Source organism: Pseudophryne corroboree, chromosome 3 (genome assembly GCF_028390025.1).
Source record: "Pseudophryne corroboree isolate aPseCor3 chromosome 3, aPseCor3.hap2, whole genome shotgun sequence".
NCBI classification, from domain to species: domain Eukaryota; kingdom Metazoa; phylum Chordata; class Amphibia; order Anura; family Myobatrachidae; genus Pseudophryne; species Pseudophryne corroboree.
This window is the reverse complement of record NC_086446.1, coordinates 543288323-543309211: the sequence shown is the minus strand read 5'-3', so window position 1 is coordinate 543309211 and position 20889 is coordinate 543288323. Positions and strand designations below refer to the sequence as shown.

General features: G+C 44.5%; 1 protein-coding gene across 1 annotated transcript; it reads left to right on the top strand.

Annotated features, from left to right (window-relative positions):
• The first annotated feature begins 2754 nt into the window (after positions 1 to 2754).
• Positions 2755 to 20169, top strand: MAFG (MAF bZIP transcription factor G). Its single transcript, XM_063961219.1, has 3 exons — positions 2755 to 3111; positions 13627 to 13690; positions 13784 to 20169. Exons 1-3 carry the CDS (start codon positions 3068 to 3070, stop codon positions 14234 to 14236), a joined length of 561 nt encoding a protein of 186 aa, XP_063817289.1. The 5' UTR covers positions 2755 to 3067; the 3' UTR covers positions 14237 to 20169.
• Positions 20170 to 20889: the final 720 nt, after the last annotated feature.

Below are 20889 nucleotides of genomic sequence, written 5' to 3'. Positions count from 1 at the left end.
TAGGTGGTATACAATTATGGACGGACTGCCGAGTGCCGACACAGAGGTAGCTACAGCCGTGGACTACCGTACTGTACTGTGTCTGCTGCTAATATAGACTGGATGATAATGAGATGTAGTATGTATAAAGAAGAAAGAAAAAAAAAACCACGGGTAGGTGGTATACAATTATGGACGGACTGCCGAGTGCCGACACAGAGGTAGCTACAGCCGTGGACTACCGTACTGTACTGTGTCTGCTGCTAATATAGACTGGATGATAATGAGATGTAGTATGTATAAAGAAGAAAGGAAAAAAAAAACACGGGTAGGTGGTATACAATTATGGATGGACTGCCGAGTGCCGACACAGAGGTAGCTACAGCCGTGGACTACCGTACTGTGTCTGCTGCTAATATAGACTGGTTGATAATGAGATGTAGTATGTATAAAGAAGAAAGAAAAAAAACCACGGGTAGGTGGTATACAATTATGGACGGACTGCCGAGTGCCGACACAGAGGTAGCTACAGCCGTGGACTACCGTACTGTACTGTGTCTGCTGCTAATATAGACTGGATGATAATGAGATGTAGTATGTATAAAGAAGAAAGAAAAAAAAAACCACGGGTAGGTGGTATACAATTATGGACGGACTGCCGAGTGCCGACACAGAGGTAGCTACAGCCGTGGACTACCGTACTGTACTGTGTCTGCTGCTAATATAGACTGGATGATAATGAGATGTAGTATGTATAAAGAAGAAAGGAAAAAAAAAACACGGGTAGGTGGTATACAATTATGGATGGACTGCCGAGTGCCGACACAGAGGTAGCTACAGCCGTGGACTACCGTACTGTACTGTGTCTGCTGCTAATATAGACTGGATGATAATGAGATGTAGTATGTATAAAGAAAAAAGAAAAAAAAAAACCACGTTTAGGTGGTATACAATTATGGACGGACTGCCGAGTGCCGACACAGAGGTAGCTACAGCCGTGGACTACCGTACTGTGTCTGCTGCTAATATAGACTGGTTGATAATGAGATGTAGTATGTACAAAGAAGAAAGAAAGAAAAAAAAACCACGGGTAGGTGGTATACAATTATGGACGGACTGCCGAGTGCCGACACAGAGGTAGCTACAGCCGTGGACTACCGTACTGTACTGTGTCTGCTGCTAATATAGACTGGATGATAATGAGATGTAGTATGTATAAAGAAGAAAGAAAAAAAAACCACGGGTAGGTGGTATACAATTATGGACGGACTGCTGAGTGCCGACACAGGTAGCTACAGCCGTGGACTACCGTACTGTACTGTGTCTGCTGCTAATATAGACTGGATGATAATGAGATGTAGTATGTATAAAGAAGAAAGGAAAAAAAAAACACGGGTAGGTGGTATACAATTACGGACGGACTGCCGAGTGCCGACACAGAGGTAGCTACAGCCGTGAACTACCGTACTGTGTCTGCTGCGACTGGATGATAAATAATGATATAAAAAATATATATATATCACTACTGCAGCCGGACAGGTATATATTATATAATGACGGACCTGCTGGACACTGTCTGTCAGCAGAATTAGTTTTTTATTTTATAGAATAAAAAAAACACCACACAAGTCACACGACGTGTGTTTAACTTTTACAGGCAGACGGTCAATCACAATACAATATAGTATACTATACTGGTGGTCAGGTCACTGGTCAGTCACACTGGCAGTGGCACTCCTGCAGAAAAAAAGTGTGCACTGTTTAATTTTAATATGTACTCCTGGCTCCTGCTATAACCTAACTGCTCCCCAGTCTCCCCCACAATTAAGCTGTGTGAGCACAGTCAGATATTATACATAGATGATGCAGCACACTGGGCTGAGCACAGATATGGTATGTGACTGAGTCACTGTGTATCGTTTTTTCAGGCAGAGAACGGATTATATTAAATAATATAAAACTGCACTGGTGGTCACTGGTCAGTCACTAGTATAACTAACTAATACTATCAGCAAAATTCTGCACTCTCTGTCTGAGTACTCCTCCTAAGCTCCAGTAAATGAAGTGTCACTGTCTCACTCTCACTCTCCTATCTATTTCTTCTCTAAACGGAGAGGACGCCAGCCACGTCCTCTCACTATCAATCTCAATGCACGTGTAAAATGGCGGCGACGCGCGGCTCCTTATATAGAATCCGAGTCTCGCGATAGAATCCGAGCCTCGCGAGAATCCGACAGCGTCATGATGACGTTCGGGCGCGCTCGGGTTAACCGAGCAAGGCGGGAAGATCCGAGTCGCTCGGATCCGTGTAAAAAATCATGAAGTTCGGGCGGGTTCGGATTCCGAGGAACCGAACCCGCTCATCTCTAAATTGCTGCTTGCCAGCTGACTTTCCCTCATAGGTCTTTTCCCTTACATGCTGAGATGCCACTTCCACATTTCGGATTTGCTCTCTACCTGTTTTGTTTCCTGTTTTTCCATGTAATTTCCTGGTCAAAAATTATAATTAATATGGTGTGGTAAGTACATAACATGACAGCTAACAAACTCATTTTCAAAACTGAATTTTATTAGATTTAAAGGCATTTTAAGAATCCGATTTCCCTGTAGGGAGGAAAAAATCCTGTAAGTGGAAACACTGCTATGTGACTACTCCTCATCTTTATACTAATCCCCTCCACACACACCTCTTATCAACAGTATGCTATAATGAAGAGGAATAGCATCCCTCCCACCACCCTGAACTGCACCAGTCACATGACCTGCTGAAGTCATAATGACAGGGATGGTCCTAACAAGGAAGGGGATCTAGCCACTACCCTAATTGAAGCTACAGAATGCTGTGTGTACAGCCTGGCATTCTGGAGCTCCAAATTTAAACTTGCTCAGAGGGGAACTAACCAAGTGGCCTGAGTTTGGAGGTGGAATGGAAATGTTCAGAGGACAACTGATGTCTGCTGTGTCATGCTGCAATCAGGGAAGATGGCTGGGTGTATACAGCCACAGCAAGCTCTGAACTGAGAGGGGAACTGGTCAAGTGTGCCCGGGATTGTTGGTGGCATGGAGATACTCAGGGGGGAACTGAGGTATGGTCAGTTCCCCTCTGAGTAAATGCAGAGGAGCAGCACAGCGGTGAGTGAGGGGTTAATGATAGCTTGTCAATATACTGAAGATGGTTAATAATGATGCTGAATGAAGAGGTTAATAATGATGTAGGAATGAGTGGTTAATAATGATGTTGGATAAATGGACTAATAATGATGCTGATTGGAGGGGTTAATGGTGCAGAACTGAGGGGTTAATGCTGATACAGAATGTAAGGGTTAATAATGTTTGATACAGGTTTAAGGATGGAGGATTTGCTTTAGTAATGATGCAAGATGAAAGGGTTAATGATGACTGAGTTTGGGGACTCATTAGAAGAAGGGGGGATGGTGCAGAGGTACAAGATGGTCATAATGAGGACATGTTGATAGGGGATTATGACAATAGGATGGAGAAAGGGGCTGAGTTGGCCAAGATGATGCTGTTTTGGGGAATGAATGGATAGGCAGTGGGTGGCTATGGGTGTAATCTGTTAGCAGTAGATGCTATATACTAATAAAAAAATGATTTCATATTTGTCTGGTTCCTACTTTTTAGGCTGGCGGCAACATTCTGTTACATTACTGAGCGCTGCTGCAAGCAGTGGTTTCTTGTGTTACTATTACTTAGCTAACAATATTGTTTATTGCCTGACCCAGACCTGAGTTAAAGGAGCAGACAATATCATAGAGCAGAGGTTCTCAAACGCGGTCCTCAAGTCACCCCAACGGTCCAGGGTTTAGGTATATCCATGGCTCAGCAGAGATGGTTAAATCAAATTGACTGAGGTACTAATTGAGTCACCTGTGGCCAAGCATGGATATACTTAAAATCTGGACTGTTGGGGTGCCTTGAGGACCGTATTTGAGAACCTCTGTCATAGAGACCTACAGTAGATGCTATGCACGTGTGCAATAGAACTGCCCTTACATCAATACTACAGAGAAAGGGACATAAAAGTGTCTTTTTCATGTCATGATGTGCTATTTACAGTTTCATAACGTGCTACTAATCCGTGCGTTTTCAGGTTTAGTTTTTGTGCTGGATTGTTTAAGTTTGTGAGTCAGGAGAAAGTAACTTCAATGTATCCTTTCATTAATAACGAGAACATTTAGAAACCTATAATAGAGTTGTTATGCTGGGTACACACTAAACGATTTGTGTACCCAGTGTTGGCACAATGCAGAGGACTACGGCGCAATGTACCATTGCTTGCCACTTTGAAAATGCATGCCATTGTTCCTTAGGTCGCCCCACTGGGCATGCAACACACCCAACAGGGCAGGGAACAACCCACGGGAGTGTGCGATTGTGGGTACACACTGAGCAATGTGGCTGATATATTGTTACGATACACGTCGGAATTATATATCATTCGATTAATCGCCTAGAGTGTACCCATCTTTTCTGCGGGCTTAAAAGTTTTTCCTATAAAATCTATACCTACCTTTACTGTTTAAAGTACACCTGCTGCATACCCTCCAACACTGCCCAGCTGAAAACCGGGACTAAATTGGAAAAGGGGCATGGTCATGGGTAAAGGGGGCGTGACTAAGTGGCACTCCCATAGGTTTCCACTGTAATGGGAGACCATCAAATAATGGTACTGTACTGGCCAAAAAGGTACAGTTGGAGGGTATGCTGCTTGTTGTAGCTTTCAATACTGGTGGCAGCTTTGACTTATCCACACAGATGGCGGTATACAGTCTCTGTATGCACTGGTCAGATGCAAGAGGAGGTGGTTTTCCCTAACAAACCTGGTGATGCTATCTTCAGCACTGCTGGTGTCACAGCTGCACTAAAGGGCCCTACACACTAACAGATTTTATTAAACGATATGAACGTTCTCGTTCATTAATGAACGAGAACTCGTTCATATTGTTTAGTGTGTAGGCACCAATGATGAACGATGCGCGGCCCCGCACTAGTTCATCGTTGGTGCCCAGTCGCTTATGCATGCAGGCCAATATAGACAAGATTATCCATATTAGCATGCACTGCTATGGAACCGGGTGAGAGAAGTCAGTTGACAGGTGAGCTTTAAACCAGGAGGAATTCTGTTCTTACTCTAAAAGGGAAGGATTTGAACATCTCAACATCGAACGTTCTCCACAAAATATATACTTATCCCACAATACCCCAGGGTGCGCATATCTGCATTTTGCACATTGTCTAAAAGTTCCTTTGGAAGTGGGGGTGACCACTTCAGCGGAGATTGCAGCACTGCTGTGTTGGAGCGCTGGTTTGAAAACGTTTCTAACAAAATTCACTCCCCCCGTCACCTCCCGCCGCCGGGTCGGCCGTATCCGCCGTCGGGCAGCTCGGCAGCATATCGCCGAATGTGTAGGGGGCATTTGTGTCTGTGATGTAAAAATTGTGTGGATACTGTAAGTAAGGGTCATGTATTTAAAAAAATATCTATATCAGGATTCTTTAATATATTACTTGATTTATTTTTTGAGATTTGCAAAGCATTAAGTGACATTGGGCCTGATTCAGGGCTGCACACAGGGCCAGTGTTCATGTATATGAGCAATGTTTTGCTACTGTGTGTGCAGGAAAATCCCACAGAGGCGCTGTTGTGATCGAGACGCGCAATATTAGAATTGATTTGCTTGGTGGTGACTGGGAGGTGGCTAAACAGACGCACAAAGGTGGTTTGTCTGAAGGGCAGGGTTATGGGAGTGTTGCGGCGTTTGCCACTGACGTGTTTGCTCTGGAGGCCATAATCTGCACCTGCCATATAACTAGTGGAAGTTTCAATAGCTGCAGGCAGTATTACAGTTTCTACAGATGCTCATACTGAGCATCTCAGTCCTTGCACATTCATTCCTACACCAGAGAAGGGCTTTGTAGTGGCATTTGCATAGTAACAGATGTTCAACCGCCAGAAGACGCAGCGATTCAGGCCCAATGACTATAGCTAAGTGCCAGTTGCATATGGAAAGTAGCATTCACGTTACATTCTCTACATATGTTGCCAGTTTAAGTGAGATATAGGGGGTCATTCCGAGTTGATCGCTAGCTGCATTTGTTCGCAGCGCAACGATCAGGCTAAAAAATGTCAGTTCTGCGCATGTGTATGCGGCGCAATGTGCGCGCGCGTCGTATGGGAACAACGAACAATGTAGTTTTGCACAGGGTGTAGCGAAGCATTTCAGTCGCACTGCTGGCCGCAGTGTTATTGACATGAAGTGGGAGTTTCTGGGTGTCAACTGACCGTTTTCAGGGAGTGTTTGGAAAAACGCAGGCATGCCAGGAAAAATGCAGGCGTGGCTGGGCGAATACAGGGTGTGTTTGTGATGTCAAAACAGGAATTGAATAGTCTGAAGTGATCGCAAGCGCTGAGTAGGTTTTGAGCTGAAACTGCACAAAAAAACTTTGTAGCTGCTCTGCAATACATTCGTTCGCACTTCTGCTAAGCAAAAATACACTCCCAGTGGGCGGCAGCATAGCGTTTGCACGGCTGCTAAAAACTGCTAGCGAGCGATCAACTCGGAATGACCCCCATAGTTACAAAGCTTTTTAAAGACGTGCATTGTTGTAAAAATATTTATTTTATTTAACAAACTGAAATTATTAAGTCTGCTGAGCAAAATATTAAAATTTTTATGAATACTGAAATGTACAGTACTATAGTAGGGTTTTTTTTGGCAGAAATTCGCTTTTACTGCAGCATAAAAAAGTATGTATAAGATGTGGGTGGGTTAAAATATAGTGTATTGTATTGTCCTCCCCGGGAAGGACAAGCAGATGGGCTGTGAAGGGGGCGGGGCTGGAGCTTTTGTGTCATTAGGCCCTACCCACTCATGGCAAAGTGCCATGATTCACGCTAATTTGAATAGGCGGTGGGGCCTAAATGATGCGATTTAACATATAATTGCATCACTGGGCCCCACCTCCTCTGCATGTGCCTGGATTTATGTTACTGTTCTGCCCACTTCACTAGGAAGTGGGCAGAATGCAAGAGGGATACCCACGCTTCCATGGAGTCCTCCGCAGGATCAGGGAGAGTAGGCAAGTATGGTATACAAACTGATATACTGAAACTGTGCAAGAGAAAAGTAGACTTCTTACCACATACTGCATGTGTATGCTGGTATATATCCACATCTCTCTCTCTCTCTCTCTCTCTCTCTCTCTCTCTCTCTCTCTCTCTCTCTCTGTCTGTCTGTCTATCTATATAATATAGCTATTTCTTCAGAGCCTTTCACTGAATTATGTCATAATCAGGAACCGAGACAGCTGTAGACGCTGACTGACACATTTGCTGGAGGCATACTGCTAATGACCACCCTGACACTGTGTACGCTGATGCTAAGTATCATGTTTAACATTGATTATTCAATTTCTGCCATGCCTCTGGCTGATATGGAACTTTTATGCACCTTGCTGAATATGCACTTTATTGTACATGCTGCCATTGATTAAAGGCTTTTCTCTATCGTCCTAGTGGATGCTGGGGTTCCTGAAAGGACCATGGGGAATAGCGGCTCCGCAGGAGACAGGGCACAAAAAGTAAAGCTTTTCCAGATCAGGTGGTGTGCACTGGCTCCTCCCCCTATGACCCTCCTCCAGACTCCAGTTAGATTTTTGTGCCCGGCCGAGAAGGGTGCAATCTAGGTGGCTCTCCTAAAGAGCTGCTTAGAAAAAGTTTAGCTTAGGTTTTTTATTTTACAGTGAGTCCTGCTGGCAACAGGATCACTGCAACGAGGGACTGAGGGGAGAAGAAGTGAACTCACCTGCGTGCAGGATGGATTGGCTTCTTGGCTACTGGACATCAGCTCCAGAGGGACGATCACAGGTACAGCCTGGATGGTCACCGGAGCCGCGCCGCCGGCCCCCTTGCAGATGCTGAAGTCAGAAGAGGTCCAGAATCGGCGGCTGAAGACTCCTGCAGTCTTCTAAAGGTAGCGCACAGCACTGCAGCTGTGCGCCATTTTCCTCTCAGCACACTTCACACGCAGTCACTGAGGGTGCAGGGCGCTGGGGGGGGGCGCCCTGGGAGGCAAATGTAACCTATATAAAGGCTAAAAATACCTCACATATAGCCCCCAGAGGCTATATGGAGATATTTAACCCCTGCCTGGATTCACTAAATAGCGGGAGACGAGCCCGCCGGAAAAGGGGCGGGGCCTATCTCCTCAGCACACGGCGCCATTTCCTCTCACAGCTCCGCTGGTCAGGACGGCTCCCAGGTCTCTCCCCTGCACTGCACTACAGAAACAGGGTAAAACAGAGAGGGGGGGCAAATTTATGGCGATATTTTGATATATATAAAGCAGCTATAAGGGAGCACTTATTATAAGGCTATCCCTGTTATATATAGCGCTTTTGGTGTGTGCTGGCAAACTCTCCCTCTGTCTCCCCAAAGGGCTAGTGGGTCCTGTCTTCGTTAGGAGCATTCCCTGTGTGTCTGCTGTGTGTCGGTACGTGTGTGTCGACATGTATGAGGACGATATTGGTGTGGAGGCGGAGCAATTGCCAAATATGAGGATGTCACCCCCTAGGGAGTCGACACCAGAATGGATGCCTTTATTTATGGAACTACGGGATAGTGTCAACACGCTAAAGCAGTCGTTTGACGACATGAGACGGCCGGACAATCAATTAGTGCCTGTCCAGGCGACTCTAACACCGTCAGGGGCTGTGAAACGCCCTTTGCCTCAGTCGGTCGACACAGACACAGGCACTGACTCCAGTGGTGACGGTGACGAATCAACCGTATTTTCCAGTAGGGCCACACGTTATATGATTTTGGCAATGAAGGAGGCGTTACATTTAGCTGATACTACAGGTACCACTAAACAGGGTATTATGTGGGGTGTGAAAAAACTACCTATAGTTTTTCCTGAATCAGAAGAATTAAATAACGTGTGTAATGAAGCGTGGGTTGCCCCTGATAAAAAGCTGATAATTTCAAAGAAATTATTGGCATTATACCCTTTCCCGCCAGAGGTTAGGGAGCGCTGGGAAACACCTCCTAGGGTGGACAAGGCGCTAACACGCTTATCTAAACAAGTGGCGTTACCCTCTCCTGAGACGGCCGCACTTAAAGATCCATCAGATAGGAGGATGGAAAATATCCAAAAAAGTATATACACACATGCAGGTGTTATACTACGACCAGCTATAGCGACTGCCTGGATGTGCAGTGCTGGGGTAGTTTGGTCAGAGTCCCTGATTGAAAATATTGATACCCTGGACAGGGACAATATTTTACTGTCGTTAGAACAAATAAAGGATGCATTTCTTTATATGCGTGATGCACAGAGGGATATCTGCACACTGGCATCACGGGTAAGTGCTATGTCCATTTCGGCCAGAAGAGCTTTATGGACGCGACAGTGGACAGGCGATGCGGATTCAAAACGACATATGGAAGTTTTGCCGTATAAAGGGGAGGAGTTATTTGGAGTCGGTCTATCAGATTTGGTGGCCACGGCTACAGCCGGGAAATCCACCTTTCTACCTCAAGTCACTCCCCAACAGAAAAAGGCACCGACTTTTCAACCGCAGCCCTTTCGTTCCTTTAAAAATAAGAGAGCAAAGGGCTATTCATATCTGCCACGAGGCAGAGGTCGAGGGAAGAGACAGCAACAGGCAGCTCCTTCCCAGGAACAGAAGCCTTCCCCGGCTTCTACAAAAGCCTCAGCATGACGCTGGGGCTTCTCAAGCGGACTCGGGGACGGTGGGTGGTCGTCTAAAAAATTACAGCGCGCAGTGGGCTCACTCGCAGGTAGATCCCTGGATCCTGCAGATAATATCTCAGGGGTACAGGTTGGAATTAGAGACAGATCCACCTCGCCGTTTCCTGAAGTCTGCTTTACCAACGTCCCCCTCCGAAAGGGAGACGGTTTTGGAAGCCATTCACAAGCTGTACTCTCAGCAGGTGATAGTCAAGGTACCTCTTCTACAACAAGGGAAGGGGTATTATTCCACTCTTTTTGTGGTACCGAAGCCGGATGGCTCGGTAAGGCCTATTCTAAATCTGAAGTCCTTGAACCTGTACATAAAGAAATTCAAGTTCAAGATGGAGTCACTCAGAGCAGTGATAGCGAACCTGGAAGAGGGGGACTTTATGGTATCCTTGGACATCAAGGATGCGTATCTCCACGTTCCAATTTACCTCTCACACCAGGGGTACCTCAGGTTCGTTGTACAAAACTGTCACTATCAGTTTCAGACGCTGCCGTTCGGATTGTCCACGGCACCTCGGGTCTTTACAAAGGTAATGGCCGAGATGATGATTCTTCTTCGAAGAAAAGGCATATTAATTATCCCATACTTGGACGATCTCCTAATAAGGGCAAGGTCCAGAGAACAGCTAGAGATGGGATTAGCACTGTCTCAAGAAGTGCTAAAACAGCACGGGTGGATTCTGAATATTCCAAAATCCCAGTTAATGCCGACAACTCGTCTGCTGTTCCTAGGGATGATTCTGGACACGGTTCAGAAAAAGGTTTTTCTCCCGGAGGAAAAAGCCAAGGAGTTATCCGAGCTTGTCAGGAACCTCCTAAAACCAGGAAAGGTGTCTGTACATCAATGCACAAGAGTCCTGGGAAAAATGGTGGCTTCTTACGAAGCAATTCCATTCGGCAGATTCCACGCAAGAATTTTCCAAAGGGATCTGTTGGACAAATGGTCAGGGTCGCATCTTCAGATGCACCTGCGGATAACCCTGTCTCCAAGGACAAGGGTGTCTCTTCTGTGGTGGTTGCAGAGTGCTCATCTATTGGAGGGCCGCAGATTCGGCATACAGGATTGGATCCTGGTGACCACGGACGCCAGCCTGAGAGGCTGGGGAGCAGTCACACAAGGAAGAAACTTCCAGGGAGTATGGACGAGCCTGGAAACGTCTCTTCACATAAACATTCTGGAACTAAGAGCAATATACAATGCTCTAAGCCAGGCAGAACCTCTGCTTCAGGGAAAACCGGTGTTGATCCAGTCGGACAACATCACGGCAGTCGCCCATGTGAACAGACAGGGCGGCACAAGAAGCAGGAGTGCAATGGCAGAAGCTGCAAGGATTCTTCGCTGGGCAGAGAATCATGTGATAGCACTGTCAGCAGTGTTCATCCCGGGAGTGGACAACTGGGAAGCAGACTTCCTCAGCAGACACGATCTTCACCCGGGAGAGTGGGGACTTCATCCAGAAGTCTTCCACTTGCTGGTAACCCGTTGGGAAAGACCAATGGTGGACATGATGGCGTCTCGCCTCAACAAAAAACTGGACAGGTATTGCGCCAGGTCAAGAGATCCGCAGGCAATAGCTGTGGACGCGCTGGTAACGCCTTGGGTGTACCAGTCGGTGTATGTGTTTCCTCCTCTGCCTCTCATACCAAAAGTATTGAGAATTATACGGCAAAGAGGCGTAAGGACGATACTAGTGGTTCCGGATTGGCCAAGAAGGACTTGGTACCCGGAACTTCAAGAGATGATCACGGAAGATCCGTGGCCTCTACCTCTAAGGAGGGACTTGCTTCAGCAGGGTCCCTGTCTGTTTCAAGACTTACCGCGGCTGCGTTTGACGGCATGGCGGTTGAACGCCGGATCCTAAAGGAAAAAGGCATGCCGGAAGAAGTCATTCCTACTTTGATTAAAGCAAGGAAGGAAGTAACCGTGCAACATTATCACCGAATTTGGCGAAAATATGTTGCGTGGTGCGAAGATCGGAGTGCTCCGACGGAGGAATTTCAACTGGGTCGATTCCTACATTTCCTGCAATCAGGATTGTCTATGGGTCTCAAATTGGGATCTATTAAGGTTCAAATTTCGGCCCTGTCGATTTTCTTTCAAAAAGAATTGGCTTCAGTCCCTGAAGTCCAGACCTTTGTTAAGGGAGTGCTACATATACAGCCTCCTGTGGTGCCTCCAGTGGCACCGTGGGATCTCAATGTGGTTTTGGACTTTCTAAAATCTCATTGGTTTGAACCACTAAAGAAGGTGGATTTGAAATATCTCACATGGAAAGTGACCATGCTTCTAGCCCTGGCTTCGGCCAGGAGAGTGTCGGAACTGGCAGCTTTATCTTACAAAAGCCCATATCTGATTTTCCATTCGGACAGGGCAGAACTGAGGACTCGTCCGCATTTTCTCCCTAAGGTGGTGTCAGCATTTCATCTGAACCAGCCTATTGTAGTGCCTGCGGCTACAAGTGACTTGGAGGACTCCAAGTTACTGGACGTTGTCAGAGCATTAAAAATATATATTGCAAGGACAGCTGGAGTCAGAAAATCTGACTCGTTGTTTATATTGTATGCACCCAACAAGATGGGTGCTCCTGCGTCTAAGCAGACGATTGCTCGTTGGATCTGTAGCACAATCCAACTTGCACATTCTGTGGCAGGCCTGCCACAGCCTAAATCTGTAAAGGCCCACTCCACAAGGAAGGTGGGCTCATCTTGGGCGGCTGCCCGAGGGGTCTCGGCATTACAACTTTGCCGAGCAGCTACGTGGTCAGGGGAGAACACGTTTGTAAAATTTTACAAATTTGATACTCTGGCTAAGGAGGACCTGGAGTTCTCTCATTCGGTGCTGCAGAGTCATCCGCACTCTCCCGCCCGTTTGGGAGCTTTGGTATAATCCCCATGGTCCTTTCAGGAACCCCAGCATCCACTAGGACGATAGAGAAAATAAGATTTTACTTACCGATAAATCTATTTCTCGGAGTCCGTAGTGGATGCTGGGCGCCCATCCCAAGTGCGGATTATCTGCAATAATTGTACATAGTTATTGTTAACTAATTCGGGTTATTGTTGAAGGAAGCCATCTTTCAGAGGCTCCGCTGTTATCATACTGTTAACTGGGTTTAGATCACAAGTTGTACGGTGTGATTGGTGTGGCTGGTATGAGTCTTACCCGGGATTCAAAATCCTCCCTTATTGTGTACGCTCGTCCGGGCACAGTACCTAACTGGAGTCTGGAGGAGGGTCATAGGGGGAGGAGCCAGTGCACACCTCCTGATCTGGAAAAGCTTTACTTTTTGTGCCCTGTCTCCTGCGGAGCCGCTATTCCCCATGGTCCTTTCAGGAACCCCAGCATCCACTACGGACTCCGAGAAATAGATTTATCGGTAAGTAAAATCTTATTTTTTCTATTTTGCAAATGGTAATAATGATTGGATGTGCTGCTTCTCTGGATTATATATATATATATATATATTTACATATGTACTGTATATGTAGGCTTCTTTCTGCATACTATTTGTGTATGCATAGTGTGTATGCTGATATGTACTGTATACAGTATGAATAAATATAGGCAGGCACAGGATGCTGTATGCTGCTGTCTGATACACACACTCTGCTGACTCAGCATGACTCGTCTGCTCTTCTTCCCCTCCCAGCTTATATTTAAAGTTAGGCTCCCTGGGAATTGTTGTTGGTCTGTGCCCTCTCAAAGGGGAAAGTCCTTTTTTAAGAGTGAGGTAGCAATCACGGCCTCTGGGCATATGGACAGCACTAGGTTAGGGAGCAATGCAGGATATAGTACCTTTATAGAGAGTGTCTCTTTTTCTGGTCTTGTAAGTAATTCTCATACATTATTCTTTCTCTATAGTTTGCTGACACACAGTTCCCAGGGTATGACGACTCTCAGCAAGGGAAACAGCAAAGCTTTGAAAGTAAGAATCCTAAAAATAATTTTCTATTTCATCCAGCTGTCTTAGTATGGATTCTTCAGGTGTCTTAGTTACTCCACCTGTGTTTGTTTGCAGGTGAAGAGGGAGCCAGGGGAGAATGGCACAAGCCTTACAGATGAAGAACTTGTCACAATGTCTGTACGGGAGCTAAATCAACATCTTCGTGGTTTGTCTAAAGAAGAAATTATACAGCTGAAGCAGCGCCGACGCACACTTAAAAACCGTGGCTATGCAGCAAGTTGCCGAGTGAAACGCGTTACTCAAAAGGAGGAGCTGGAGAAGCAGAAGGTAGAACTGCAGCATGAAGTGGAGAAACTTGCTTCTGAGAATGCCAGCATCCGCCTGGAATTGGACTCTCTGAGGTCAAAGTATGAAGCTCTGCAGAACTTTGCCCGGACTGTAGCACGGAGCTCCATCACCCCTCCAAGGGGACCATTTTCCCCAGGTATAAGGCCTCTCATCCCTGGCAAAGTGGCCGCTACTAGTGTCATTACCATAGTCAAATCTAAAACAGAAACACGGTCTTAGGGGTGTGGCAATCTTGATTGCACTGCTCACCTTCCCAAACTTTTTCCAAAGCACAAGTACCCGAAGATTTCCTTGACTACAGACGGGATTTCTTACTTACAGCATGGGGAGGTACAGGAGTATCATCTATAGGAAAAGTTGGGGTTTGGGGTGCTGCCGGTGATTACATGATATGTCACCATATGTAGGGGGAAATGACAAATGGTGAGTGGTCCGCACCATGCATTGTCCAAGCACTTAGTCCAGCCATCGTCCATCAGGAAGGCGAGAAGAAGGGCTGCAAAGCCACTAATGTCTACACATTTGTAAACAACTTTATTTTCCATACTTTTTATTGGTGTCCAGTGTCTCCTGTACTGTCCAGTTGTTCATCTTTATTTATGTAGTGTGAAGTAAGGTCGTGAGATACGTCACTGGTCAGTATGTGCAGTTGAAACTTGAAGTATGCAGTGTTGTGGGTCAGTCTGTATGGTGTGATGTCTGGTAGTGTTGTTCATTTGTGGAATTGTGACTGATGTCTTCCAGAGTGTGTGTGCAGGATTATTCTTTCTTTGCTATTGTCATTTTGGACCACGCTGCTGTTTTTCGATTGTGTTATTTTGTGATGTGAGGTTGTGCATTTTATGAGACGTTGTCATTCTGTAATGTCATTGTGTGTGATCTATTGTGCTCCATTTTGACAAAGACTGTTATAGGTGTTTTCCAAGTGGCATCCTTTGAACTTGTTGGGGTTTCTGTGCCAAGCATTAGATAGTAAAATCTGTTCATCCTGTAAGGCTTTTAAAGTGCATTATTAGAGATAACAATCTAATCTCTAAGGATATATTCACTCCAGCTAATCATTCATTTGGAAAGGTGTCTCAACACGAATCTGATGCATGAATCCTCACAGGTACTTTCCATTTGAGTACAGTGACTCCTCTTCAGTTGGCTTTGGTACCCAGTCCATATTGAAAGCAATATAAGTTATCGTTGCTCAATGACCCTTTACAGTATTATTATTGAATATGAATAAATATATCCTACAACTGAAAATGCCTTAGAATTTGGTTTATCTTGTTTTCATTTTAAAGAGAGAAGGAAGGGTGGTAAGTGGCAGGATACCAAGTTGGTAGACATGGGACCATGAGACAAAATCAAAAGGGGGTGGTAACATGCTACCAGAGGGGACATGATCCCTAGGCAGGCCAATGGGAGCCAAGAGGGTGACTGAGTGGCAGGGGAGAGAGTGGAGAATGTGTCAGGGTAAAAGACTTCGGGGAAGGGCACAGGATGCCAGGAAAATAAGTTGTTGGGACAGAGAAAGAGAGAGTCACCAGGGGAAAAGGCGATAGATTTGTTTTGTTCACCCCATTCCAGTGTTTTAGATAGATTTTATTTTAGATAATTTCTCTTTATATACTGCTGCCCTCCTCCATGTAATGTAGGGGAAAGTGCACCGTTGTGTTAATAAAGTAGGGGATTGACAGCTAACACCACGAAACAGGGACTCCCAGATACCTCACGCTTCATGTGCTTTTCTGTATTACATCATCACCACTAAGTGCTGTGATGTCATGACCTGAGGAAACCCCAGATTGTGTGGGGAAGGCACTGGGTATGTCCTGGGACATTCCTAGGGCCTAAATCCAATGTGATTAGTGGTGATGATAATACAAGACATTCTTACTCTGCTCCTATAATAGTTATTTTTATCTAATCAGAATTTGATTGGACAGAACAATAAATCTTGTCAGCTGTGATGTCGCTCAGCCATCCAGTCACAAGGTAGCTATTTGTTGAAAAATAGACAATGTCATGTTCTACACTGGCTTGAGTGTAGCCATGTACCATGTTAGTCTAAAGTGTTGGAAAACTAGTCACTTTGAAGTATGATTGACTGTTACACACAGTGGAACAGCCATGCTGTGATCTGAACCAATACTAACATTACCGTAGCAACTAGTGACATCACTGAGGCATAAGGCACAGAGTGCCTCATTGATATAACTATTTTCAAATGAGAGTATGCTTTCTCAAGATTATTATCTCAGCCCAAAAAATGCTGCCGCAACTGTGCATAGGCAACAGGAACACATTATTGTATAGTATATTAGTGGTCATTGGTTTATTCCTTTAGTTAAAAAAAAAAAAAAAGAGATAGCAGCACCTTACTTGTGGCTTGGTATTTGTCAGGCACTTCTTTGTATAGAAGTCAATATTTTGGCATCCTTTGCAATACAGTACAAATAACACAAATGTTCTGCAACCAATAGGATTATTTATTCTGTGCAAATGAGCAGGGTCCTCTGTAACCTGTCTTCATGTCTGCATTTACATTGTTTCCCTTATTTGCCCCTGTTTTTATGTTTGCCCAATTTTCCCACACGCGGAACAGTGTATGCCCTTACAATTCAACAACAGTAATAATAAATACAGATTAATAAATACTTATGGAGCATATGTAATAGGGTCCGGGTTTGCCGGAGGTGCGGGATGCCGGACGATCTCGGTTGTTGTTTTTTTAACGCGGCAATCATTTTACAAGGCAAAACCATGCAGGTAAACTCGTACCTTATAACATAAGCCCCCATATATCTGATTGTTTGCCACAGGATGGAGTGCATGTTCTATGAGTACTGAGTTATTGAATATGCCTTTCTAGTTGCTGTCACCCACTGAAGATAGTAAGTGTTTATTTTTGTGGCTTTTTTGCCAGTTTATGATTATGTGCATTGCTCAGTAAATGACAAAATATCACCATTATATCACAAAGTACTTGATTATTAAGAAACATTTTTTATGTACAACACAAAGCTTGTGGGAATACCATATGCAATAGCAGTAGTAAATATACGGCACCTGGCATTAAGTGTGTGTGCTTAACTATTGTTTAGTGAAGGTGAGACATAGAAGGAGAATTGGGTAGGAAAATTGTTAGAGGGAGAAGAAGAGTAAATAAAATTGAACTGAATGACAGGGGGAAGGAGAGACTACTTACAAGTGGGTGTCTAAAGGTGATTCCTCAGTCCCCCAGTGCCAAATTTGACCTTTCATTTTAAAACTTATTTGTTTATTATGCAATTTCACTTCAGAACCCATCCATAATTACACATACAGCATGTGAGCGGTATTTCCACTGGAAAGGCGTTTGCATAGGGCTAAAATCTTGCTTTTTCAAGTATGATGCATACAAGCAAAAGTGATGGTTTTATTCAGTTGGGCATCCACAATATAATTGAAAACTTTTTTTAAATTATAATGCACACATATAAGTGAGTGCCCTCTTTTATAGCTGCACTACCTACTGAAATGAAGTATATGGACATGTTCCTCCCTGTAGCATGATTATTTATTTTATTTATTAACAGTTTCTTATATAGCGCACCAAATTCCATTATGCTTTACAACTGGAAACAACCGTGATCGAACAAAACTGGGTAATAACAGACAGTGATAGAGGTAGGAATACCGTCGACACAGGCTATTCTCCCTCTATAGGTATCCATAACACCCATAGAGGGAGAATAGAACCTGTTCCTGCAAGGGGCTCTCTCTAGCGCTCGCCCCGCAGCTGGCATCACGGCGGACGGGATTCTGCTGTCAGGATCATGACAGTTGGGATCCTGTCCGACGGCATTTCATAGCACCACTACTTTTGCTGTTAATAACAGGCATGCAGAATCAGCTAACAGGCTTGGACTGGCCCACAGGAGAGTAGGGGAAACCCCCGGTGGGCCCCACTGCCTGGGGCCCCACCTCATCCTCTAGGGATCTATTTCTAGACTGTAAAAATTATACATTATACATATGTTACCTTATACTGCACAGGGATATAGTGCATTCTCTACAGTACATTGCTGTTATTAATCTGGTAGATTATTGGCCAGCAGTATTTACTATATATATTTATCAAGGTGCCCAGACCATACACTCTCCAATGATTAACCAAGCCTCTGTGGTGATTAGTCACACCCCTACAGGGACTGGATACACCCCTAAGCATGGGCCTCTACAACTGCATTCCCCCCGGTGGGCCCTTCATGCCCCAGTCCGACTCTGCCTCTTCCTGTATAATTGTTTTAATTCTCTGCAAACCTTCTGATGAAATCACCTATGTAGGCCAATGCCCAGCAAATTGAAACAGTCCTATCAGTTCTGTATATAATACGTACACACGCATATGCGTTTACAGGTGTCAGCTCTGACATGCTTTGAGGGCAGTCTCAGTTATTCACACTCACTAAATACAAGGAAACTTTGGAGTCAATTCGGTTAAGTGCAAGATGAGGTTATCTCTGTGATCTCGCACTGCAAATTCATTTAGCAATCCAGTTAGAAACTCGCACTGAAACAGTCAGAGTAACCACGCATTTTTCCGTTTGCACCTCAGTGAGGGTGAGATATGGTATGAAAAAAACGTATTTTAAGGGTAAAATGCCGGGACACCGTGCAGAACACCTTGGACCCCCCTCCCCCAATGACTAATTATGACATTTAAAGTTTCACCCAATTGGTTTGACCTTGAGTCCTAGTCAAACAGGCGTTCATGAGAGATTTCACTCCCATAATGCATTGTTTGCTGTAATTTTGGTTGTCTTTTCATACACTTTGGGGTGACATATAAACTTGTCCACACACTGAAAGCAGCTTCTTCATACTTATGGTCGTAAGGGCTGGAAAGGGATATTTACAACCACTTTGCACATTTCCTCTTTTTAACTTCTATTATTACCTCAACCTATAGTGGAAAGCCTGGGATTAGCCAATGGCATGTCAGCAACCATGTACTTGATCTTTATTGCCATATACAGAACTTAAAGAAGCTGTTCACTTTTACAAAAGCCCTCTTTAAAATGTACCTGAAGGGAACCAAAGTAACGACTGTTGAATTTACTGCAACTTCAGTCATTGCTGGTTTAACAACCCCTAAATAGGTAATCAGTAGAGTCAGGGGGGTGGGGTATGGGTGACCGGTGCTTGGGGTCCGCTAGTTACCATACCAACACTGGTATCCTGGGGAGTAGATTGCCCGCATTGGGGGGCGAGCGCAACAAAGCCATTTGCGAGCTTGCCACGCTGCGTCCTTGGTAGCAAGCTGCGGACGTCACAGATTCTATTCCCACTCTATGGGTGTGGCATGCCGACTGTCGGGATTTAGAAGAGGCGGGATGTAGCCGTCTGTATTGTAACTGCCAGTCACATAACTACATCCCAGTAAGGCGTATTCATTCCTCAAGCGCAGAGAGCAAGCAGCTCAGCTTCGGTTACGGGGCTCCTGCGGAACCTCTCTCTTTGCTACAGATAGGAAAGTTAATGAGTGACTTGCATAAATGACCCTGTAGCCACTTAGCTTGCAAACATTATTAGCTGTCTACAGGGTTTAACAATATGTATTTCCTGATGTGGAAATTAAACCTTTATCTCTGAGCAGTGTACAGATGGAAGTAGGAGCCAGATAACATAATAGTCTGTAGAAAAAAATTGGAAATTGTTGTTTAACCTATCTCAATAATAAAGTATATTACACTTACTTTGGATTTACAGTGGTCCCTATTCAGTTAGCTGCAGTTCAGTAAGGCTTGTATTTCCTGACCTGCTACACTTGCCTTGTGTCATCCGAGTGTCTTCTTATCACTGAATACAGGTTGTATCACAAAACATATACTGTATTTATTGCTAAATTATTGTAGCATTTGTAGATATTATAAGAGGTGTATACAGTGTTAATTTATTCCTGTGTATTTGGGATACCCCTTTCCAACAGACAAAGATTTTGTCTTCAGCACAGGTATAGAAGTATCTTTCAGAGCGGTACCTGGCATAAGAGAGATTGAGGCTTATGGAATGAGAAAAATGAGTTTACCCTTGCTGTATATTATGTTTATTATGTTATGTTTGATATAAGGTCTATTTTATATTCTATATTGTCAATAAACATCTTTTAAAAAGCTGTAATTGTGTATAATGTATATGGACAATGGTATGCCAGTACTTTTCCATGATGTAATAAGATATACTGCTCATTAAATGTTAAATGTCAATCCATGGGTGATTATGTAATAGGTTCCAAGATTATGGAACCGGCGCGTTTGCTGCTAAATTTAAAGCGGTAGCTAGTACAAGTCTGGTAATGCCATGTAATTGATCGCTGCTTTAAATTTAGAGGCAAATTTAATGAAATCTCATTGTAAGCTCAGAACCTATGACATATCCTCCCCACGTGTACTGTGAAAATGTTTCAATTTATTTAAAAAGAAATGTCTGGTACACGTACCACAAATTGGTCAGGGCAGCTCCAAACAAGAGCTTCAGTGTGAAAATAAAGAACATGCGGAGCAAATCCAAGAAAATTTTATTAAAAAGCACACCGTGAGAGAAGGATATTTTAGTACTTGCCCAATCCATCATTAAGAAAAGGAGGAAACATAACATATCTCTATAAGCTCTCAGTTATACCCCTTTCAGACATGTGACCCCGGAATTTGCTGGGTCTATCAGCCGGCAAATTCCTGGGTCTCAGCTCCGTGATCCTGTCGGGAGCAGGGTCGGGGACCTTGGACTTACTCCTGGGTTGTGTCCTTTCACACATGCAGAAATCTCAGGTTGATACGCGTTTATGTATGTAAACCCGGGATTTAGCTGAATGTTTGAAAGAGGTATTCCTGAACTCT